Source organism: Bufo bufo, chromosome 3 (genome assembly GCF_905171765.1).
Source record: "Bufo bufo chromosome 3, aBufBuf1.1, whole genome shotgun sequence".
NCBI classification, from domain to species: Eukaryota; Metazoa; Chordata; class Amphibia; order Anura; family Bufonidae; genus Bufo; species Bufo bufo.
Genome location: NC_053391.1, coordinates 108786918 through 108805643, shown reverse-complemented (window position 1 = coordinate 108805643; position 18726 = coordinate 108786918). Strand labels below are relative to the sequence as shown.

Below are 18726 nucleotides of genomic sequence, written 5' to 3'. Positions count from 1 at the left end.
CTGTCCATATTTGCCATGTGCGGGAAAGGCTTTTACATCTGCTTTACAATTTCAAGGCCAACAAAAAGAACAGGTTAGACTACTTTCACATCTGCGTTTTCCTTTCAGGTATGGAGATCCATCGTAGGATCTCAAAACCGGAGGAAAACGCTTCAGTTTTGTCCCCATTCATTGTCAATGGGGACAAAATGGAACTGAACGGAACGGAGTGCACCAGAATACATACTGGATCCGGCAAAAACGCAGATGTGAAAGTAGCCTTACAATAACCCCATGCATTTGTTAGACTTGACTTGAAGCCTTGACATGGGTGTAACTCTGTTTCTTCTGATAACCTGCACATGCAAAATCCCTATACACAGTTCCTTGGATGTTTTACCAGAGTAGCTACAGTCCTATAAACCAAGTTCTGGTCCCAGATCATAAAATACTGAAACTATGCATCCCATTAATCCTACTTTGAAGCCACGTACCACCTATAGATGGTCCTGTGGGGTGGCACTCCCTCCCAGTCTATACATTATTTGTACACATGCCCTCATACCAGTCAGTCACTTACTTGTCATCCCTGGTCATGCCGTTCTGGCTGCTGAAATTGAAAGGGTCGTTGCCGAAGGAGCTGCCAAATATATCGTCAAACTTATTTTCAGGCATACTCTGGAAGACAAGCAATATGGATGACGGACCAGGAACACATATACAACACAGAATGTTGTCCGGGCTTTTAATATTGATTCAATATTGATTCACGGCAGCCGCATCTCTGGCCGTGAACAAGGTCTAGGATAGACCGAAACGTTGGCCAATGGCTCCTTGTTAATAAATTGTGGATGGAATAAATAATATTCACTACTACACTTGAGTGCCGTGGTTTCCTGGTCTTGATTCTACATTATACTTACCACTGAGCACCACCCACGACGACCAATTCAACCTTTATTGCAACTTTTAATATTGATGACATATCCTCAGGATAGGTAATCAATATCAGATGGGCGGGGGTCCGACATCGACCACCCTCGCTGATCAGCTGTCTATGGCAAAGCAGCAGTGAGCAGGAAGAGAGACAGGAGACGGCAGGTCTTCTCATACAGCTGATCGTGGGTGTGCCGGGTGTCGGACCCCCGCCCATCTGATAATGATTACCTATCCTGAGGATAGGCAATTAATATTAAAAGCCTGAAGAACCCCTTTAAAGGGGTATTCCAATTTCAGAAATAAAGGTTATATTTTGTATAATAAACAGTTATACAATTCTCCAGTCTTTGTGTTGCATCAGTTCTTTGCAGTTTTCAAAATCTCTGCTTGCAGTTATTCAAGGGAAACTTTCTTAGAACCTAAAAGGTTTGCCCTGGTTCAAGGACAGATTTGATGACAGCAAGCAGATGTCTTAAAAGTAGTGAGCAATTCATGTAAAAGTATAAGAAAAATGTTAGAGCTTTTCATTACACACACAATAACATTTGCTGACGCCAGAATACCTCTCCTTCAATAGCAGCCTTCTATTATCTGATGTGTTCCTTTTACCTGGTGAGATGACGAGTCCATCCCAACAAGATCATCAGTCTCCACCAAAGTTTCGCTGTCAGGGGGAGAGTTTCCTGTAGGTATGAGAACCACCGGACTAATGTGCTCAGATAAGGCAGAAGCTCTCAAGAAGTTTGGTGGGTTCTAGAAGAGAAGAGTGGACAATAATACCTATAACTAAAGACTGACACCGATACAGCACCTAAGGTGAACCTGCCAGCTCATTTTTACCCTTAACCACCACTGTGCCTTGTTAAATGACTTGCTAATGTTACTAAACAAAACCCTGTATGCCAAATTGCAGAAAAAACAATACCACCATATTATAATTAAATTAGCATTCAACAGTCATGATATGAAGAGTCATGCAGTCAGCGTTCCAACCCTGCCATTCCAGGCTTGACTGACACTTCCCTGAGCACTAGACTTTGCCAGCACCCTCCACTGGACAGAGGTCAAGGTTTTTTTTTTAACCATAAGGATATAGGGTATTCCTTAAAATATTTCAGTTTACACACTCACCATTGGAGCACATACAATAAGCTGCCTTTCACCTTTCAACTTTGTTGTATAGACTCGGACAGAGTCAGTAGAGTCATCTCATTACCATTAGAATGACAGCTCTAGTGTACTGCTGAAGGCCTAAATAAGGCAGGATAGTAAGTAACACTATACACATCTAAGACTCTGCATGGAGCTCCCCTGTCATTCCCTGAACTCTTGGGAGGGGCAGTGCTCTATCACTTCATGGAGACTGTCTATTGACCCTTTTCTGACCATTACCTCCCAGTCATTGCAGCTCCCATAAATTACATACCCCCTTGTAGCACTCTTTATACAGATGATACAGGAAAAAGTTTGTGTGTCAGATATGGCATCTCCGGAAAAGTTTTAAAGGGAGACTATTTGCAGTTTAGACTATGCAAAACTGCTGACAGCACTAAGTAGGGAACAGGAAGAGCAGGATAAACATAGATTTTTCAGAGCTTTTAGTATCAGGAGTAGTGTGAAAATGATGTTTTATTCTGCCAGACTCTACTTCTGCAAGTACTTCACAACCCTTCCCCTCTGCTCTAAGTGACAGCTGTAGGGCTCTCCATGTTGGATGCTACGGTTGTCACTTAGAGCAGAGGGGAGGGGATGTGAAGCAACTCAATGCAGAAAGCCCTTTACAGTGAAGCACCTCCTCCAGTACACTTGCAGGAGCAGTACCCGGCAGAATAAAAATTCTTATTTACACTACTCCTGTTAATAAAAGCTCAGCAAAATGTATGTTTATCCTCCTGTCCCCTACCTCGTGCTGTCAGCATTTGTACCTGGTAAAAACAACTAACACAATCCTTTCAAAACAAGAAATAGCAGTAATATTTTTTATACAATACATTAATAATTATGCTTAATTAAATTTGAGATTAGTTGCCGTTAAGAGTGAATATACAGTAGGAAAGTAAGAACATGGGAGTCATATTTTAGCCTTTAGAGCTATTTGGGGGTTTATTATTGAAGAACGGATTCAAAAAGTTTTGTGTGGAAATGCTAGTGATATGTATCTACTAATCTTACAATGCTGGAAGGTGTGCATTGGTGAAAAAAACAAAAGCGCAGCAAAATTATTTCCGAGCCTCATTTATTGTCACGAAACTGCTACTTGGAGCTTACAGTGCAGAGAGCAAAAACCTGTCTGACGCATTGCAAATATAATTTTGTTTTCAAACTTCAATCATCTTTTGGATGATTCAATTGAAAATTCATATTTCCAGCCATTGTTCGCTCCTGGATCTTAAGACATAAAAAATCTTCTTACCTCTGGAAGCTGTGGGATCTGTAGTAGACGCTTGAAGTATTGCAGGTTACTCGAACGGTAAAACAAATCCTTCAACCTATGAGTAAAATATTGTCAAGAATTACATTCCCAATGAAAAGAAAATAATTTGCTCTATTCATATCACCCCCGATACCACGAGTCATAACTGTTAGCGGCGGGTAAAAGGGCGGAAAATACTTTAAATTTAAAGGGCAGTTCCAGTGAAAATGTTCTTCCTATACATCATAAATGGTGCAAAGATCAGATTGTAGATGTCTAGAAGAAAAAGCTGTCTAACTGGTCATTGGGGAACATATTGTGGTCAGACCAATCACTACAAGGCAATGTTTCTCAAGCAATAAAATACTGAATCTAGTGTCATTAAAGGGGTATTTCATTCTCAGCTGTTGAAGGGCATCTGTCAGCAGGTTTGTACCTATGACAATGTCTGACCTGTTACATGTGCGCTTGGCAGCTGAAGACATCTGTGTTAGTCCCATGTTCCTATGTGTCCACATTGCTGAGAATAATGATGGTTTATATATATATATATATGCAAATGAGCCTCTAGGAGCAACAGGGGTGTAGCCATTACACCTAGAGGCTCTGCTCTCTCTGCAACTACCGCCTCCTCTGCACTTTGATTGACAGGTCCAGGCGTGATCAAGTTTACACTGCCTGGGACAATTAATCCATTTATGACACTTCGCTTTAACTTCTAGTCCCCGGTGCTATAAATGTACTTTAAAGAGGTTGTCCAAAATCCTCCGCCCAGAGGGACCTGTGAAGAGAACTATACTTAGGGTACTTTCACACTAGCGTTTTTCTTTTCCGGCATAGGGTACTTTCACACTTGCGGCAGGACGGATCCAACAGGCTGTTCACCCTGTCGGATCCGTCCTTCCACTATATCGCCGTGCCGTCGTTCCGTCACCATTGACTATAATGGGGACGGGGCGGAGCTCCGGCGCAGTACGGCAGTTCGTGGTGAGAGGCCGCCGGACTAAAAAGTTGGACATGCAGGACTTTTATTCCAGCAGCCTTTCGCCGTGCACTACCGTGCTGCGCCGGAGATCAGCCCCCATCCCCATTATATTCAATGGGGACGGAGCGGCGGTCCGGTGAAATAGGGGAAAGACGGATCCGACAGGGTGAACAGCCTGTTGGATCCGTCCTGCTGCAAGTGTAAAAGTACCCATAGAGTTCCGTCCTAGGGGCTCTATACCGGAAGAGAACTGTTCAGTTTTATCCTAATGCATTCTGAATGGAGAGTAATCCGTTCAGGATGCATCAGGATGTCTTCAGTTCAGTCATTTTGACTGATCAGGCAAAAGATAAAACCGCAGCATGCTACAGTTTTATCTCCGGCGAAAAAAACGGCACACTTGCCTGAATGCCGGATCCGGCATTTTTCCCCATAGGAATGTAGTAGTGCCGGATCCAGCATTCAAAATACCGGAATGCCGGATCCGTCCTTCCGGTCTGCGCATGCACAGACTGGTAAAAATTTGAAAAAAGATACAAGACGGATCCGTTCTTGCAATGCATTTGTGTTCTTGCAATGCAGTTCTTGCAAACGTGACACCGTCCATGCAGGAGGTTTACATGCGGGGACCAGAAGCGCAGTGAAGACAGGAACCAAGCAGCGGGAAGCAGGATAAGTACGGTTCTCATTGGGTGGAAGGGGGGATTTAAAAAAAAATGTGGACAACCCCTTTAAGCTCGAGTGCAGCGGGTGAAGTAATTAACTGACTGACAACCTTCCTTCCTTGTTTGAGTGTGAATACAGAGAAACTGAATATTTTCCCACAAAATGACACATCACAGGGGGAGTCCAGGCTATAACGAGCAGTAATGGACCAGGGAAATTGAATTCCTCGGAATAACTTGCACTTCTGTGTAATGACTTTAATTACTTTTAACTCTTTACAAGGGCTGCGCTACCACGCTGGTTCTCTTTCCCATCAGCCTCTCTTCTTCTATCCCATGCAGCCCTCAGAAACGGCAGCATAGGAGATAATGCTGTGTCCCCCATAACTCCTTAATGTAACCAGGTCCATTGCGTTCGACGTTCCATACATATATGGACTAGATGAAATGTCTACGTAGGGCAACCCCTTTTATTCTGGCACCTAGCTCAAGAATCCAGGTGCTGAACATTGATGCTCGCTGTCATTGACAGAGGAAGCTGATGGCGCAGTAATATTACAAGTCAAGTCAGCATCATACATTGTTGCACCAAGTGCTCCTTCATGATGTCAATTTGCCATAGGACCTATGGACGGAGGTTGTACAAAACATGGACGCTTTCTGCCACAAACAGCACCAGTCCAGTCCATGGGATTTGTCTGGTACTGCAGCTCAGCTCCACTGTAATGAACGTGGCTGATCAGCAATACTGCACACAACCTGTGGACGGGTGCGGCACAGATTTTGGAAGAAAATAGTCAGGATTTTTCTAATCCTATAGAACAGGCATCCTCAAACTGCGGCCCTCCAGCTGTTGTAAAACTACAACTCCCACAATGCCCCGCTGTAGGCTGATACCTGTAGGCTGTTCGGGCATGCTGGGAGTTGTAGTTTTGCAACAGCCGGAGGGCCGCAGTTTGAGGATGCATGTTCTAGAACAAGAGACGTTAAATCTTTACAACCTTTAATCACCCTAAGGCCTCTTTCACACTACCGTTTTTATTTTCCGTTTTGCAGGCCGTTTTTTGCGTTCTGTATACGGTCCGTATATGGAACTATTCATTTCAATGGGTCTGCAAAAAAACCGGAATGTACTCCATATGAATTCCATTTCATTGTTTCCGTATCTCCGTTCTGTGCAAAGATAGAACATGTCCTATATTTGGCCGCAAATCACGTTCCGTGGCTCCATTAAAGTCAATGGGTCTGCAAAAAAACGGAATGCATATGGAAATGCATCCGTATGTCTTCCGTATCCGTTCCGTTTTTTTTTGCGGAACCATCTACTGAAAATGTTATGCCCAGTCCAGTTTGTTCTATGTAATTACTGTATACTGTATATGCCATACGGAAAAACGGAACAGAAAAACAGAAACACAACAGAAAAAAAAACCGGAACAACGGATTCGTGAAAAACGGATCGCAAAACACTGAAATAGCCATACGGTAGTGTGAAAGAGGCCCAAATTTCACATTTCTATACTTACTTTTGAAACTGTTCCATAAAACGATCTCGGTGACCCTGTAATGTGTCCGTAGGAAGGCCTGAAAGACAATTTACAGTTTTAGGAAGCATCTCAGCAGCATCCTGACCTATTGTGTTATTTACTGGAAACACTGTCATCTGCTGCAGACACGTTACACCAGGCTGCACCCCCCACCCCGGTTCAAACTGCGTTAGAGGGGGATCAATTTTACTGCAAATCCACGTTTATTACAAGAGGATGTTGTCACGATGTTGCAGCAGATACACCCAGGATTTCACTCTGCTACATTGAAAGGGGTGAAATTTGCGGTGAGAATCCACAAGAAGGAGGATCACATTGCAGATCTAATATCCGAGCTGCAGGTCAATTTCTACTTCGTTTTTTCCCCACAGTGCGTGGATGTGATTTATTAGAGGGAACCTGTCACCATGAAGATGCAGTGCAGTCTGGTATAAAGCAGAAGGGCTACCGGCACACCATGAGGATTACACGTGGATTCTTATACGGAAAAACTCTGTATAATACAGTATCAGTAAATCTCACGTATGCTTTGCTTTTTTGCTCTGTGCAAAAATCTGCATCTTTTCAATTCTTTTTTATTTATTTTTGTGTGTGGATTTCACCCTTTTTAATATCAGGGCTCATGCCCATGAGCGAAAGGTCCCATGACCGCAAATTGCGGTTGGCAATGCATGGGCACTGGCCGTGTGAACTCTATTTGCGGATGCGGACCCGTTGACTTGAATGGGTCTGCGATCTGCAACATACGGCCAAATGTTGCACTTGTTGCTCTTTTTGCATTGGATGGTGTGCTTCTATGGGCTTCCGATCCGTGCCTCCGCAAAAGATAGGTGAAGTTCTATCTTCGGACGTATGTTGTGGATTGCGGACCCATTTCAGTCATTGGGTCTGCATCCGCACCACGCCAGTGCCCATATATTGGGCAAGTACGCTCGTGGGCATGAGCCCTAAGGGTGAGATCTGCAGCAAAACCGCACTAAAAACCTCAAGTAACACGTGTTTGTTCTGAAAAAATGCAAGACAGAATTTCTGTTACACAGCCCGCACCCGAGTGCAGGTAACCTTTGGCCTCATGCACACGACGGTCCACATCCGATCCGCATTTCAATAGGGCCACAAAAAGTGCAGAGAGCACACAGCGTATTTCTGTTCAGCAGCCCCACAAAAAATAGAACATGTCCAATTCCTGTCCGTTTTCCGGACAAGAATAGACATTTTTAACAGAGTCCAATACAAGCTTTAAATACTGCTGTTATATTCTGGCTTAAAAAAATCACCCATTTAAGACCTGTGGAAGGGAAAATGCAGGATGCACACGGCCGGTACCCATGGTTTGCGATTTGAGGAGCGCAAAAATTGAAACGGTCGTGTGCCTCCAGAAAGTACCCAGCATAAAGACTTCTCTCGTTTTATTCTACAGGGTTGGAAAGTGTCAGTCCCTGCCCTCGTTCACGATGTGCTGGCGCGGGGTGTCAACACGGAAATCCGCACATAAAAATCCGTACCAAAATCTACCCCTTTGCAAAAATCTGCACCTGGGTATTTCATGGCAGATTTTTCTACCACATGTGAAGGCACCCGAATATGGGACGTGGGAAAGGGTTCAGAATATCTTGTATCTTATTCATTTACATCTATGCTATTGGGGGCTTAGGAGTCCAGTGGGCGGTCTCAGCTATCTCAGTGTGCACAATCACTAAGTAGGACTGTCCACTGGAGTCCTAAGCTGAGCAGAGATTTATATAGGGTGGTGGGAGTCCCACACCAGGGGCACCCCCACTGATCAGTAGTATCTGGTGCCAGCGTACCATAGCTCAGCTCCCAGTGCCCTTGCACAGTCACTATACAGTGGATGAAGCCTTCCATCCATTGTATAGCATCTGCATGTGGTGGTGTGGGGGGGGTCAGACACACACAGATCTGAAATTGGTGACTTATCCTGAGAATGGGCCATCAATTTCTATGTACCAGGAAATCCCTTTAAAGGTTGTATTGATGATTCATCAGTATCTGATCGGTGAGGATCTGCCACCCACCACCCCGCCGATCAGCTGTTTGAAGAGGAGGTGGCTCTCCTTCCGATTGCACCGCATGGCGACAGGTGCACTTTAAACTCTCATCCGCTTTGCTGCAAATGTGTTCTGATGTAGACTTCCTGCCTTCAAATCAGCATGAAAAATCGGCAGCATTTCCGTAATGTGTGAACATACGCCTAGCGTTAAGGGTATTTCCGATGTGTCAAGCCGACACCAGGAAGTGAAGTGCATCGGGGACCAGCGGTGGGAGAATCAGCGAGGCAAGTAATGATTATACATTTCTTTTGAACCCTTTGTGACCTATTCTTCATTTCTTCCCCTCTGGAAAACCCTTTCAATGCTTATGGTTCCCCGATGCCTCACAGTCTTGTCCATCACATAAGGGGTTACGTCAAGAGACCGGCTATTGATTGCGGTCATGTATGACTGGTATTTACCAGAAGAGACTTGCAGATTACTGAACTGACACGTTTCGCCCTCGCTTTTTCCTGGTAGCGCTCCTGAGAATCAATTCAAATTTTTATATTCTGCAGAACTGACTGAGGTACAGATGGACATGAAGGACGGGGACGGTCAAAGGATTAAAACACGTTTTACAGACGTGACAGATACTCCTGAATCTGACATTGCACAGATCTCGTTCAGATTCCTTTGTAACAAACACTTCCCAAATAGAAGGAGAAGTTTGACCTTGGTGCCTTTATAGGGAGCCTGTCATCAGGAAATTCACTGTTAGCCAGGCACCATGCCTTGTAGGGCTCGCTCAGCTAAGGCCACCTTCACATCACACTTGTGTTTTCCGTTCTTCTGATCCGAAAAAAAGCAAACATACTTTATTTTCTCATTTTGCATCAATTTTTTGTCACTTCCATTATTTAGACGGGAGGAAACGTCTTATCGAAACATAATGATAGGCTAGTTTCACGCTATTTCAAGAAAACCTTTAAAGGGGAGACAATTCCTATTTTAAAGAGGAACTTTCTTCGTTTTTTTTAACCTACTACATTATGAAGTAGTCCGCCTGCTGCAGACGCTCAATCTTTTTTTTTTCATTCTTACAGACCCTTCCGTTGCACTGCTATGACGCTCTTTGCTTTCTGGTGCCAAATAAGCTAATTAGGACCATCAGTGCAGGGAGGAGGAGACCTCAGCTCTCCTCAGTGGACGTCATCTTCTCCCTGACTGTGACACTGTCCAATCGCAGTGGACTGCTTCACAGCAGGAATTGTTCTCGCGAGATTTGGTAAATCAAAGAGGGGCATAGCGGCGCAACGGAGGGGGTCTATCAGAAAATATTTAAAAAAAAAGAGTTGAACATCTGCAGAAGAGGGACTACTTCATAAGTTAGTAGGTTTAAAAAAAAACATGAAAGGTCCTCTTTAACTGGAAGCTGAGTCCAATGTCTCTACCTCCTGACGTCCGTTATCAGGGAAGCCACATTTGTTAAGAAAAGCAGCAATACATAGCTATGGTTGTAAAGCAGGGTCCAACTGAGCGGGAGCCTCTTGTACAGAGTGGCTCATTGGGGATCATGATGTCCGTATGTCCTAAGGGTCCATTCACACGTCCGCAAAATGGGTCCGCATCCGTTCCGCAATTTTGCGGAACAGGTGTGTCCCCATTCATTTTCAATGGGGCCGGAATGTGCTGTCTACATCCGCATTTGCGGATCTGCACTTCCGTTCTGCAAAAAAATAGAACATGTCCTATTCTTGTCTGCAATTGTGGAGAAGAAAAGGTATTTTCTATGAGAGTGCCGGCGATGTGCGGTCCGCAAAATGCGGAACGTGTGTTGCCGATGTCCGTGTTTTGCGAATCCGCAAAACTCATACGGACGTGTGAATGGACCCTAATAGTGCACAAGATTGCTAGTCAGATCTTGTGTTCTTGTCAGCGTCATCCTGAACCGTTGTTAAGACCAGACAGAAGCTTTTATATCAGAATTTCCCCATTCACACAAGCATATTTATTAGCTCTATTTATTACATGTAATTTATAGGTGTCTATTTTATAAGAGTCTATTTATTAAGTGTATGGAAAGTGCTGCAATGGGAGCGATTGTTAGTCCCAATACTGCATATTCTGTCACCATGAATATTGGGAACATATTTTCAGTAAAACCTGCAAAAATTCTCTAACGGTTCCTATAAAAATTAGATGAATGTAGGCCAAGTTTGGTTGAGGCTTATTCCCCCCAAAGGCACACTAAAAATGTAATATGTTGTATTGAGGAAGAAACCTCTAGAAGCAGAATAAGGCGCCTCGCTGGGCTTGATCCCACCAAGGACAACATCTGCATGGAGTCTGTATGTTCTCTCCTTGTTTGTGTCCGCTTCTTCCGACACAGCAAAATATACTGACAGGATAAAGGTGTTGTGCCACTAATATAAATGTGCCCCCCCCCCCCAACAGATATCGCTGTTATATCACCTTCCCCAAATATCAGCATTTATCAAAATAGCCTTAGGGCTCATGCACACGAACGTATGTATTTTGCGGTCCGCAAAAAACAGATCCGCCAAAAATACGGATGACATCCGTGTGCATTCCGTATTTTGCAGAATGGAACAGCTGGCCCTTCATAGAACTTTACTATCCTTGTCCGTAGTGCGGACAATAATAGGACATGTTCTATTTTTTTGCAGAACGGAAATACGGACGTACAGAAACGGAATGCACACGGAGTAACTTCAGTTTTTTTGGGGGACCCCGTTGAAGTGAATGGTTCTGCGTACGGTCTGCAAAAAAAACAAAACGGAACGGACACGGAAAGAAAATATGTTCGTGTGCATGAGGCCTTATTCTAAGGTTATTAGGCTACCATTGTACCCTGCGGCAAATCAGGTTCTATTTTCAGTTGCTGTTGGATACATCCTGCATTTGAGGCTCATAATGTAGGACACAAGAAGCCTCATTGATAAGAACAAGGGGTGTGGTTAGAGTCACATGATCTGCTGATGTCAGGTCAGATCTCACTGCACTAAGGCATGATGGGACAGCAGTCACATGACAAACCAGGAAGTAGGATTCAAGCATGGGGGATAAGAGAAAACCACAAATGAGGTAAACTTGAAAAAAAAACTGAAAAACAAACAAAAAAAAAAAAAACAATCCAAAGAGGAATGTGTGCTAGAGTAATTGATAAGAATACACTTTAGAGGAAAAAGTAGCTTGTGGCAGAAACCCTTTAATTAGCTTGCTTCAGAGAAAATTAAAGGGGTTGTCTCACTTCAGCAAATGGCGTTTATCATGAAGACAAAGTTACTACAAGGCACTTGCGCCATAATGTGCAACTTTTTTACGCCACAATGATGGTAATCCTTGGATATGAGCAGTGTATGATGTGATGGGAAAATGAATCCAGCCAGCAAAGGAGGCAACATGGACAATCACAATACATTAGTAAGTGCCTTGTGCTAACTTTCTCTACATGGTGAGGCCTTTAATAGATTCTGGGAATAATATCCTCTTCACCAAACAGTATATTATGTGCACTTGAGTCACTAGGTGGCGCTGTATTTTTATTCCTGAAAATTCATATTGAGACTGTTAGGCTCCATTCACACATCCGCAATTCCATTCCGCATTTTGCGGAACGGAATTGCAGACCCATACACTTCTGGGTCCGCAATTCCGATCCTGAAAAAAATAGAACATGTCCTATTCTTGTCCGCAATCCGTGGATCCGCAAAACACGGACAGCGGCAATGTGCGTTCCGCATTTTGCGGACAAGAATAGGTTCCGGGTCTGCAATTCCGATCGGGGCCGCACATCGTGCAGCCCCATAGAAATGTATGGGTCCGCAATTCCGTTCCGCAAAATGCGGAATGGAATTGCGGATGTGTGAATGGAGCCTTAGAGCAGAAATACGGAGACCATAAAATAGTGGATAATTAAAATAATATGAATGGCAAATTGGATTTCGCAGTCAACCAGCGACCCAGCGATCTTTATCAATACAGCACATTTATAAAAAGTTCAGCTTTTTCATTCCATCTTTCTAGCCTACTGAATACTCACAAGAGTGAAGTTTGAAGAGGAGTTTCACAGTGTAGTCATACAAGTGGCTGCAGTCTAGTATGACTTGGATTAGAGGCGAGAGTCGGCACTGGCCAGCAGCGGTGACAGACACAGAACGGGACATGTCCAACGATTTGAAAACTGCGAGAGAATGAAAGAAAAACTGAATGAGAGCACGGCACATTATAGTACATAGGTCTGCACAACATCAGAGGAGAGGAATAAGCTCTGGCAGCTCATCTCCGGGGAGAACGAAGGATCGGGCATGTTGAAACCCAACATGCCTGATCCTTTTTTCCCTCAACATCTGCTATGGAGGGAGAGTCATGACATTCCTATACTAGATTGTCAGGGGGTCCTGCTGAAATCTTCGGGTTCAGTCGACGGAGCTGTGTAGTTCTGGGGCTGATTGGCGAGGGTGCGAGGTGTCAGTCTCACGGATCAGATGCTGATGACCTATCTTGAGGATAGGTCATCAACAGTGATGGTCAGTTTGCAGTGTTTGCCAGCCGGTCTGAAATCAAATGCGGTCACCGGGAGCAGGTAGTTCCGAGAACAGCCGCCGGGGGCCTTCATCGGGCTGTTCTCGGAACTGCCTGCTCCCGGTGACCGCATTTGATTTCAGACCGCCTCGCGGCACAGGTAAGGGCTTACCTGTGCATCGCCGGACGGGTGAGTCAAGATGACAGCCTTCATGTGTTCGCTGGCGAACACTGTGAACTGACCATCACTGGTCATCAATAGTAAAATCCTGGAGAATTCCTTTAAGGGCTCAAACAGATGCCCATATTACAGCTATGTTTTGGCCTCATGCACAAGGCCGTTGTTGCTCGTGGCCCGTATTGCGGTTTGCAATGTGCGGGCACCGGCCATGTGCTCACCGCATCACGGATAAGGTGCGGAACGGAGGCACGGAAGCACTACAAATACTGCGGCATGCTTCACCTTTCTCTATACATGAGGAGGTATTTTAGGGTAAAGGCACTGCTGTGGAGACATACGGAGCCGGTGCGGCAGTACACAGCTCCGTGGACGGGCTCAAGTGTGTGCTTGGATGCTGGGGGACTGTAGCAGGGACTATTTTTCAGCAATGAGGGTACCCCTTTTTTTTTTTTTTTTGGTACTGAATGAAAGGAACGGCTGTATACTCTCTACCACTGTACTGCTGCCTACACATTGAGCAATTGTTGTTAACGAAGTGTAATGACTAAGTGAGAAATAATGTAACAAGTCAAATTAGCCTAATGCTGTTTAATCAGCAGCCGTCAATCAAATACGACATATGCTAAAGCAAGCTTGTGTAGGAGGAAGCTTCCACTTAGTACCGAGGATTAAGCTTTACTTTTTATTAAGACGTACCGCCTTACCACTGAACGAAATTAACACCCAGTCCATTAAAAAATGACAAAATATCCATTATTTTACTTTCCCTATTTGTTCTGTATGTAAGAGCTACGGGTCGGAACTATTGAATAGCGCAGGATCACAGCCGGTTTTGCTGCGCTCGCTTATTGTTTAAACGGTTTCAATGTATGCTTTGTAAAAGAAAATCTTCTGTTCTCTGGAGAGAGCATCAACATAACTAAAGGTGAGCGAATTTGACCCAAATTTTGTAGAAATTCAAGCCGCATCTGAATAAAAATTTTTGGTGATTTAATTTGAGCAAATTTTGGGAGAGAAATTATATATAAATTAGAAAAAAGCGACAAGAGAGAAAAATAGGAGTCTTAAGAGACCCCACAGGGTCAGTTGGTCATGTGATCCAACAGGAGCAGGTCACTGCTGCATCCAGCACTTGGCTGCAGCGGCGTCAAAACGGACGTTTACATCCAGGGAGCCGGGGAGAGAAAAAGCCTAGAGCCATCGTCAGGAAGCAGGTTAGTAGGCTTCACTTCCTAGGTTTATCCAGGAGAAAGGGTTGTCACCCCCCCCCCCAACCCTTTTAAAAATAGCTACCGAAATTTAAAAAAAAATAAAAATAAACGTTTAATATGAAAACATGATTTAAACAATAGGTCAATTTGTGACGACATTCTATTTAACGTCTATAAATTGAATTAACCAGACAGGAAAAAAAAAAACAAGTCAAATGTACGCTGTAGGGCGCTGCCTTTTCTCACGTAGAGAAATGTAGCATTCTTCTGCTGCAGTCAGTGAGAACGTTACACCATTATGCAATGGCACAATGGTGTTACTTCCTATCACACATTAAAATTCTGTACAGGTCAACAGAAAGGAAGCGGCTGTGTAACCAGTAACGAAATGATTAACTTCCCAAATCTGTGAGAAAACTGCAGGAGATGAGCCCAGTGCTGCATGCTGGACTCCGTGTGTGGACTGCTGGCAATACCTCATGTGGATATATCATATAAACAAAAAAGCATCGATTATGTCATCAGGACAACGTACCGTATTTAATCAATATTTATAGACAGGCATAAAATCCTCCGGTAATGAGCAATTCCCGGTTTGGAGCATTATCACTATGACCTAATATATTGACATTTGCCCAGCAAAGTGCAAGGTAGCCATAAATAAATTCCCCGCAGATCTTCTGCAACCCATCAGCATGCTACAGAATGACTCTCACAGGCAGAGTAGAAAGGTCTAAGCACCATCTTGAGTTTTAGTTTCTTGCGGCCGATTCTGCTCTACTTTCCTCCTCAAGTTTTTTGCTAATGGCAGTGTATTCCCATAATTCCTTATTCCCCTATATTACCCAACACTGGTGACATGTCGATGTGATATGCCATCAATCGTTTGACCTTTGGGGGGTATATCAGTTGAATACCAGTCAAACAGTCTGGCCCGTGTCAGATAAAAGTTGAAGGGGCCCTTTATTCTAGATATGAGTGGTGACCCAGGTGATCAACCAGATACTGATCACACATTGATCCTTCATTCTAGACATTGATGGTGACCCAGGTGATCAACCAGATACTGATCAGACTTTGATCCTTCATTCGAGACATTGGTGGTGACCCAGGTGATCAACCAGATACTGATCAGACTTTGATCCTTCATTCGAGACATTGGTGGTGACCCAGGTGATCAACCAGATATTGATCAGACATTGATCCTTCATTCTAGACATTGATGGTGACCCAGGTGATCAACCAGATACTGATCAGACTTTGATCCTTCATTCGAGACATTGATGGTGACCTAGGTGATCAACCAGATACTGATCAGACTTTGATCCTTCATTCGAGACATTGGTGGTGACCCAGGTGATCAACCAGATATTGATCAGACATTGATCCTTCATTCTAGACATTGATGGTGATCCAGGTGATCAACCAGATATTGATCAGACATTGATAGTTTATCTAAAATTCACCTGACAGTAATTTCTCAAACTATGTTCATTAACAGAATTTATTGTTGGCATTTGGAAGGAGACAAAAACAAAACAGCGTAATCTTACGTCATAGAAGGCAGTCGATAGTATGAAGACAGGAAAATCTAATGGTATACCAACTAATTTTAGGGAGAAGGTGAGATGTGATATTGTTGACTGAAAACAATGCAACACCACTAGTGCTATCTGCTGCTATGACACCACAATTGTAAGATGCTGTGACATCACAAGAGGGTTTCACTCAAGAACATTAATGTGACTTCAAAAGTGGGTTTCTGTCAGGCGAGTTACTGTGACATCACACCTGTGTTTCCATCAGGTAACTAGGGTGACATCACTAGTGGGTTCAGTGAAAAAAACGTCTGTGACATCACAAAAGTGATGTTGTGACATCACAAGTGAATTTAAGTTAAAAAAAAATGTGTCTCCAGTCATCTTCTCCAACATTACAAGTGAGGTGAACATGCAGTGATATCACGGGTAAGGGGCTACGCCGATTTCCCATCCATATTTCTAAATTTCTGGTGTACAGGTATACTAGCAAGGGCTTTTGGAGCAGACATGAATGAGGTAGTCTTTAGCTAGCTGTCATATTAGCAGCTCAAAAACCAGAAGACCAAATCCTGTTCTTGCACATAGGTCTTCTGTCCTTGGTGTCCACACCTGATTCTATGTACGGTACCTCCAAAATATACCGTAAATTTTTTATAGGCCAGAAGCCTCATTCATTAGGATTTATTGATTCACTATGGACTTTTTAAGACTTTGAGACATCAGACACCTTACATCTCATTGATGTTGTAGGAATGTTTGCTGAGCAAAGCAATGCCTGGCTCCACTTTGTAAGTGACCTCTGACAATTTGCCAAGCACCGTTGGCTGGGTGGTACATACTTTCCACTACAGGTGCACTGTAAATACAGACATTGTGCTTGCTGGACTAGCTGACTGTATATGAAAGTGCCTTCAACACGGCATAGAAAGTAACAAAGCGATTCTTCCCAAAGCCAGTTACTTCAAGAAAGGGACGTCGGGGGGGGCTTTCACTTGTTCTCTTATTCAGAATACCTAAGGCCATAGGATGTGAAATTCTAGAAAAAGAGAACAGAGACAAGCCCATAAGGGAAATGTGAAGATGTGAAGGAACTTGCAGTGGTTGGACTTCTGGGTAAGAAATTACACAGATAGCTTTTTGGAAGGTTGCATGATATTTGTGGTGACATGGGCATAACTAGAAGCTTCTGTGGAGCTCGGAGGATAGGGGGGCCTACCCAAGGGTGGGAATGTCATTCTATTTTCAGGGCTTTTCATTGTGCAGAAAATCTGATTCTCATCCTTTCGATGCAATAGCTGTTTGTATGACTACAGTTCTGTCTGAGCTGGGATACAGTCATACATGCAAACTATCATTTACATCACAACGACAAATACTGCAGTGCTGCGCACAAAACCAACATGAGTTGGGCAAGAGGTCAGTAGCCAAAGTCTAGAACACAAAAAGAGCAGGTCTTGTCTACCGGGCAACACAAATCCAGAGCCACACTGCAGTACCTCACTTTCCCTGCAGCAGCCATGTAGTAAAATCAACCATTTGTACAATGCCCCCCATGATATCCGCTATCTGCATCTTATTTTCAGAGGAGCAGAAGTCTAAGGGCTGTTTGACACGAGCGAGTCCATTGCGGGAATCGCGCTCCGTGTGTGAGTGTGATCCTCCGCTCTGGACTTGCAGGAGCGCACGGCATTATCGGGATTTATAATGCTATGTGTCTCTGCTAGACCTTATTTCTACAGAATCATACTGACAGCTTTATGTCACTATGATTCTATAGAAATAAGGCCATGCAGAGACACACAGCATTATAAATCCCGATAATGCCGTGCGCTCCTGCAAGTCCAGGGCGGAGGATCACACTCACACACGGAGCGGGATTCCCGCAATGGACTCGCTCGTGTGAAACAGCCCTAATTGGTTTGGACCTAACTAGGTTCTGTTGTGACATAATTAAGACTGGGACCCCAGCATGCTCCCAGGTAGAGGTGGCCGAGCTCCAATACACTTAATGGGAAAAACTGGAAACACCCAAGAATGGAAAGCAGACATTTTAGAGTTTTTGTCTTGATCTTTGGATTTGTTTTCCTGGAAGAAGGGGCTTTGAGTTAGGTTGGATTAAGACAAGTGAAGTTAAGCTTTTGGTACAGCTGCAAAGTGTTCAAAGGAGACCACATGTGGATGCAGTCCGTGTGCTGTCCATTTTTATAGCGCGCCCATTGATCTGAATGGGCAAGTCTTACTCAAAAAGTGGACCTACATGGTGCATGCTGCAATTTTATCTTTTTATCTGATGGTCCCAATGCATTCGACTATTGACTGTAACGGGTAAGTTGAGTCGGCTCCAGGGACAGAAGCAGCATAGCAACAGTGGTGAAAGGGGGATCAGAAGAGCACCACGAGATTTAGGCGCCCCACCGCTTCAAGGGCGCATGCGCCATCGATAACCCGAGGATCACAGTGCCAGAAAAGAAAATTCAGCATGTGGCACTTCCCCAGCTTCCGAGTGCTTGTAAAAAGATTACCACCTTGCTGAGCATGTACTACATCCAACTGCGGAGGATGATCGTTACAAGGCCGGCTAGCCTTTTATTAAAGGAGAGGTCAGCAGCGCTTCTTAGTATGTATGACTTTAAAGGGAATCTGTCACCAGGGACCTCCCTATCCTACTGTTTGCAGAGACACATAGTTGGGGTTCACTTGATTAAAATGCAGTTTTTCTTTTGTTC

At 44.0% G+C, this 18726-nt stretch overlaps 1 protein-coding gene across 1 annotated transcript in view; it reads right to left on the bottom strand.

Moving 5' to 3' along the window:
* The window catches only part of HIP1 (huntingtin interacting protein 1), a 146336-nt gene that overhangs the window by 76029 nt on the left and 51581 nt on the right, over positions 1-18726 (bottom strand). The window contains exons 8-12 of the mRNA XM_040423462.1: positions 12586-12726; positions 6508-6565; positions 3332-3407; positions 1528-1671; positions 560-657 (exon numbers count right to left, since the gene is read on the bottom strand). Coding sequence (XP_040279396.1) covers positions 560-657; positions 1528-1671; positions 3332-3407; positions 6508-6565; positions 12586-12726 — 517 coding nt within the window. The remainder of the gene's footprint in view (positions 1-559; positions 658-1527; positions 1672-3331; positions 3408-6507; positions 6566-12585; positions 12727-18726) is intronic.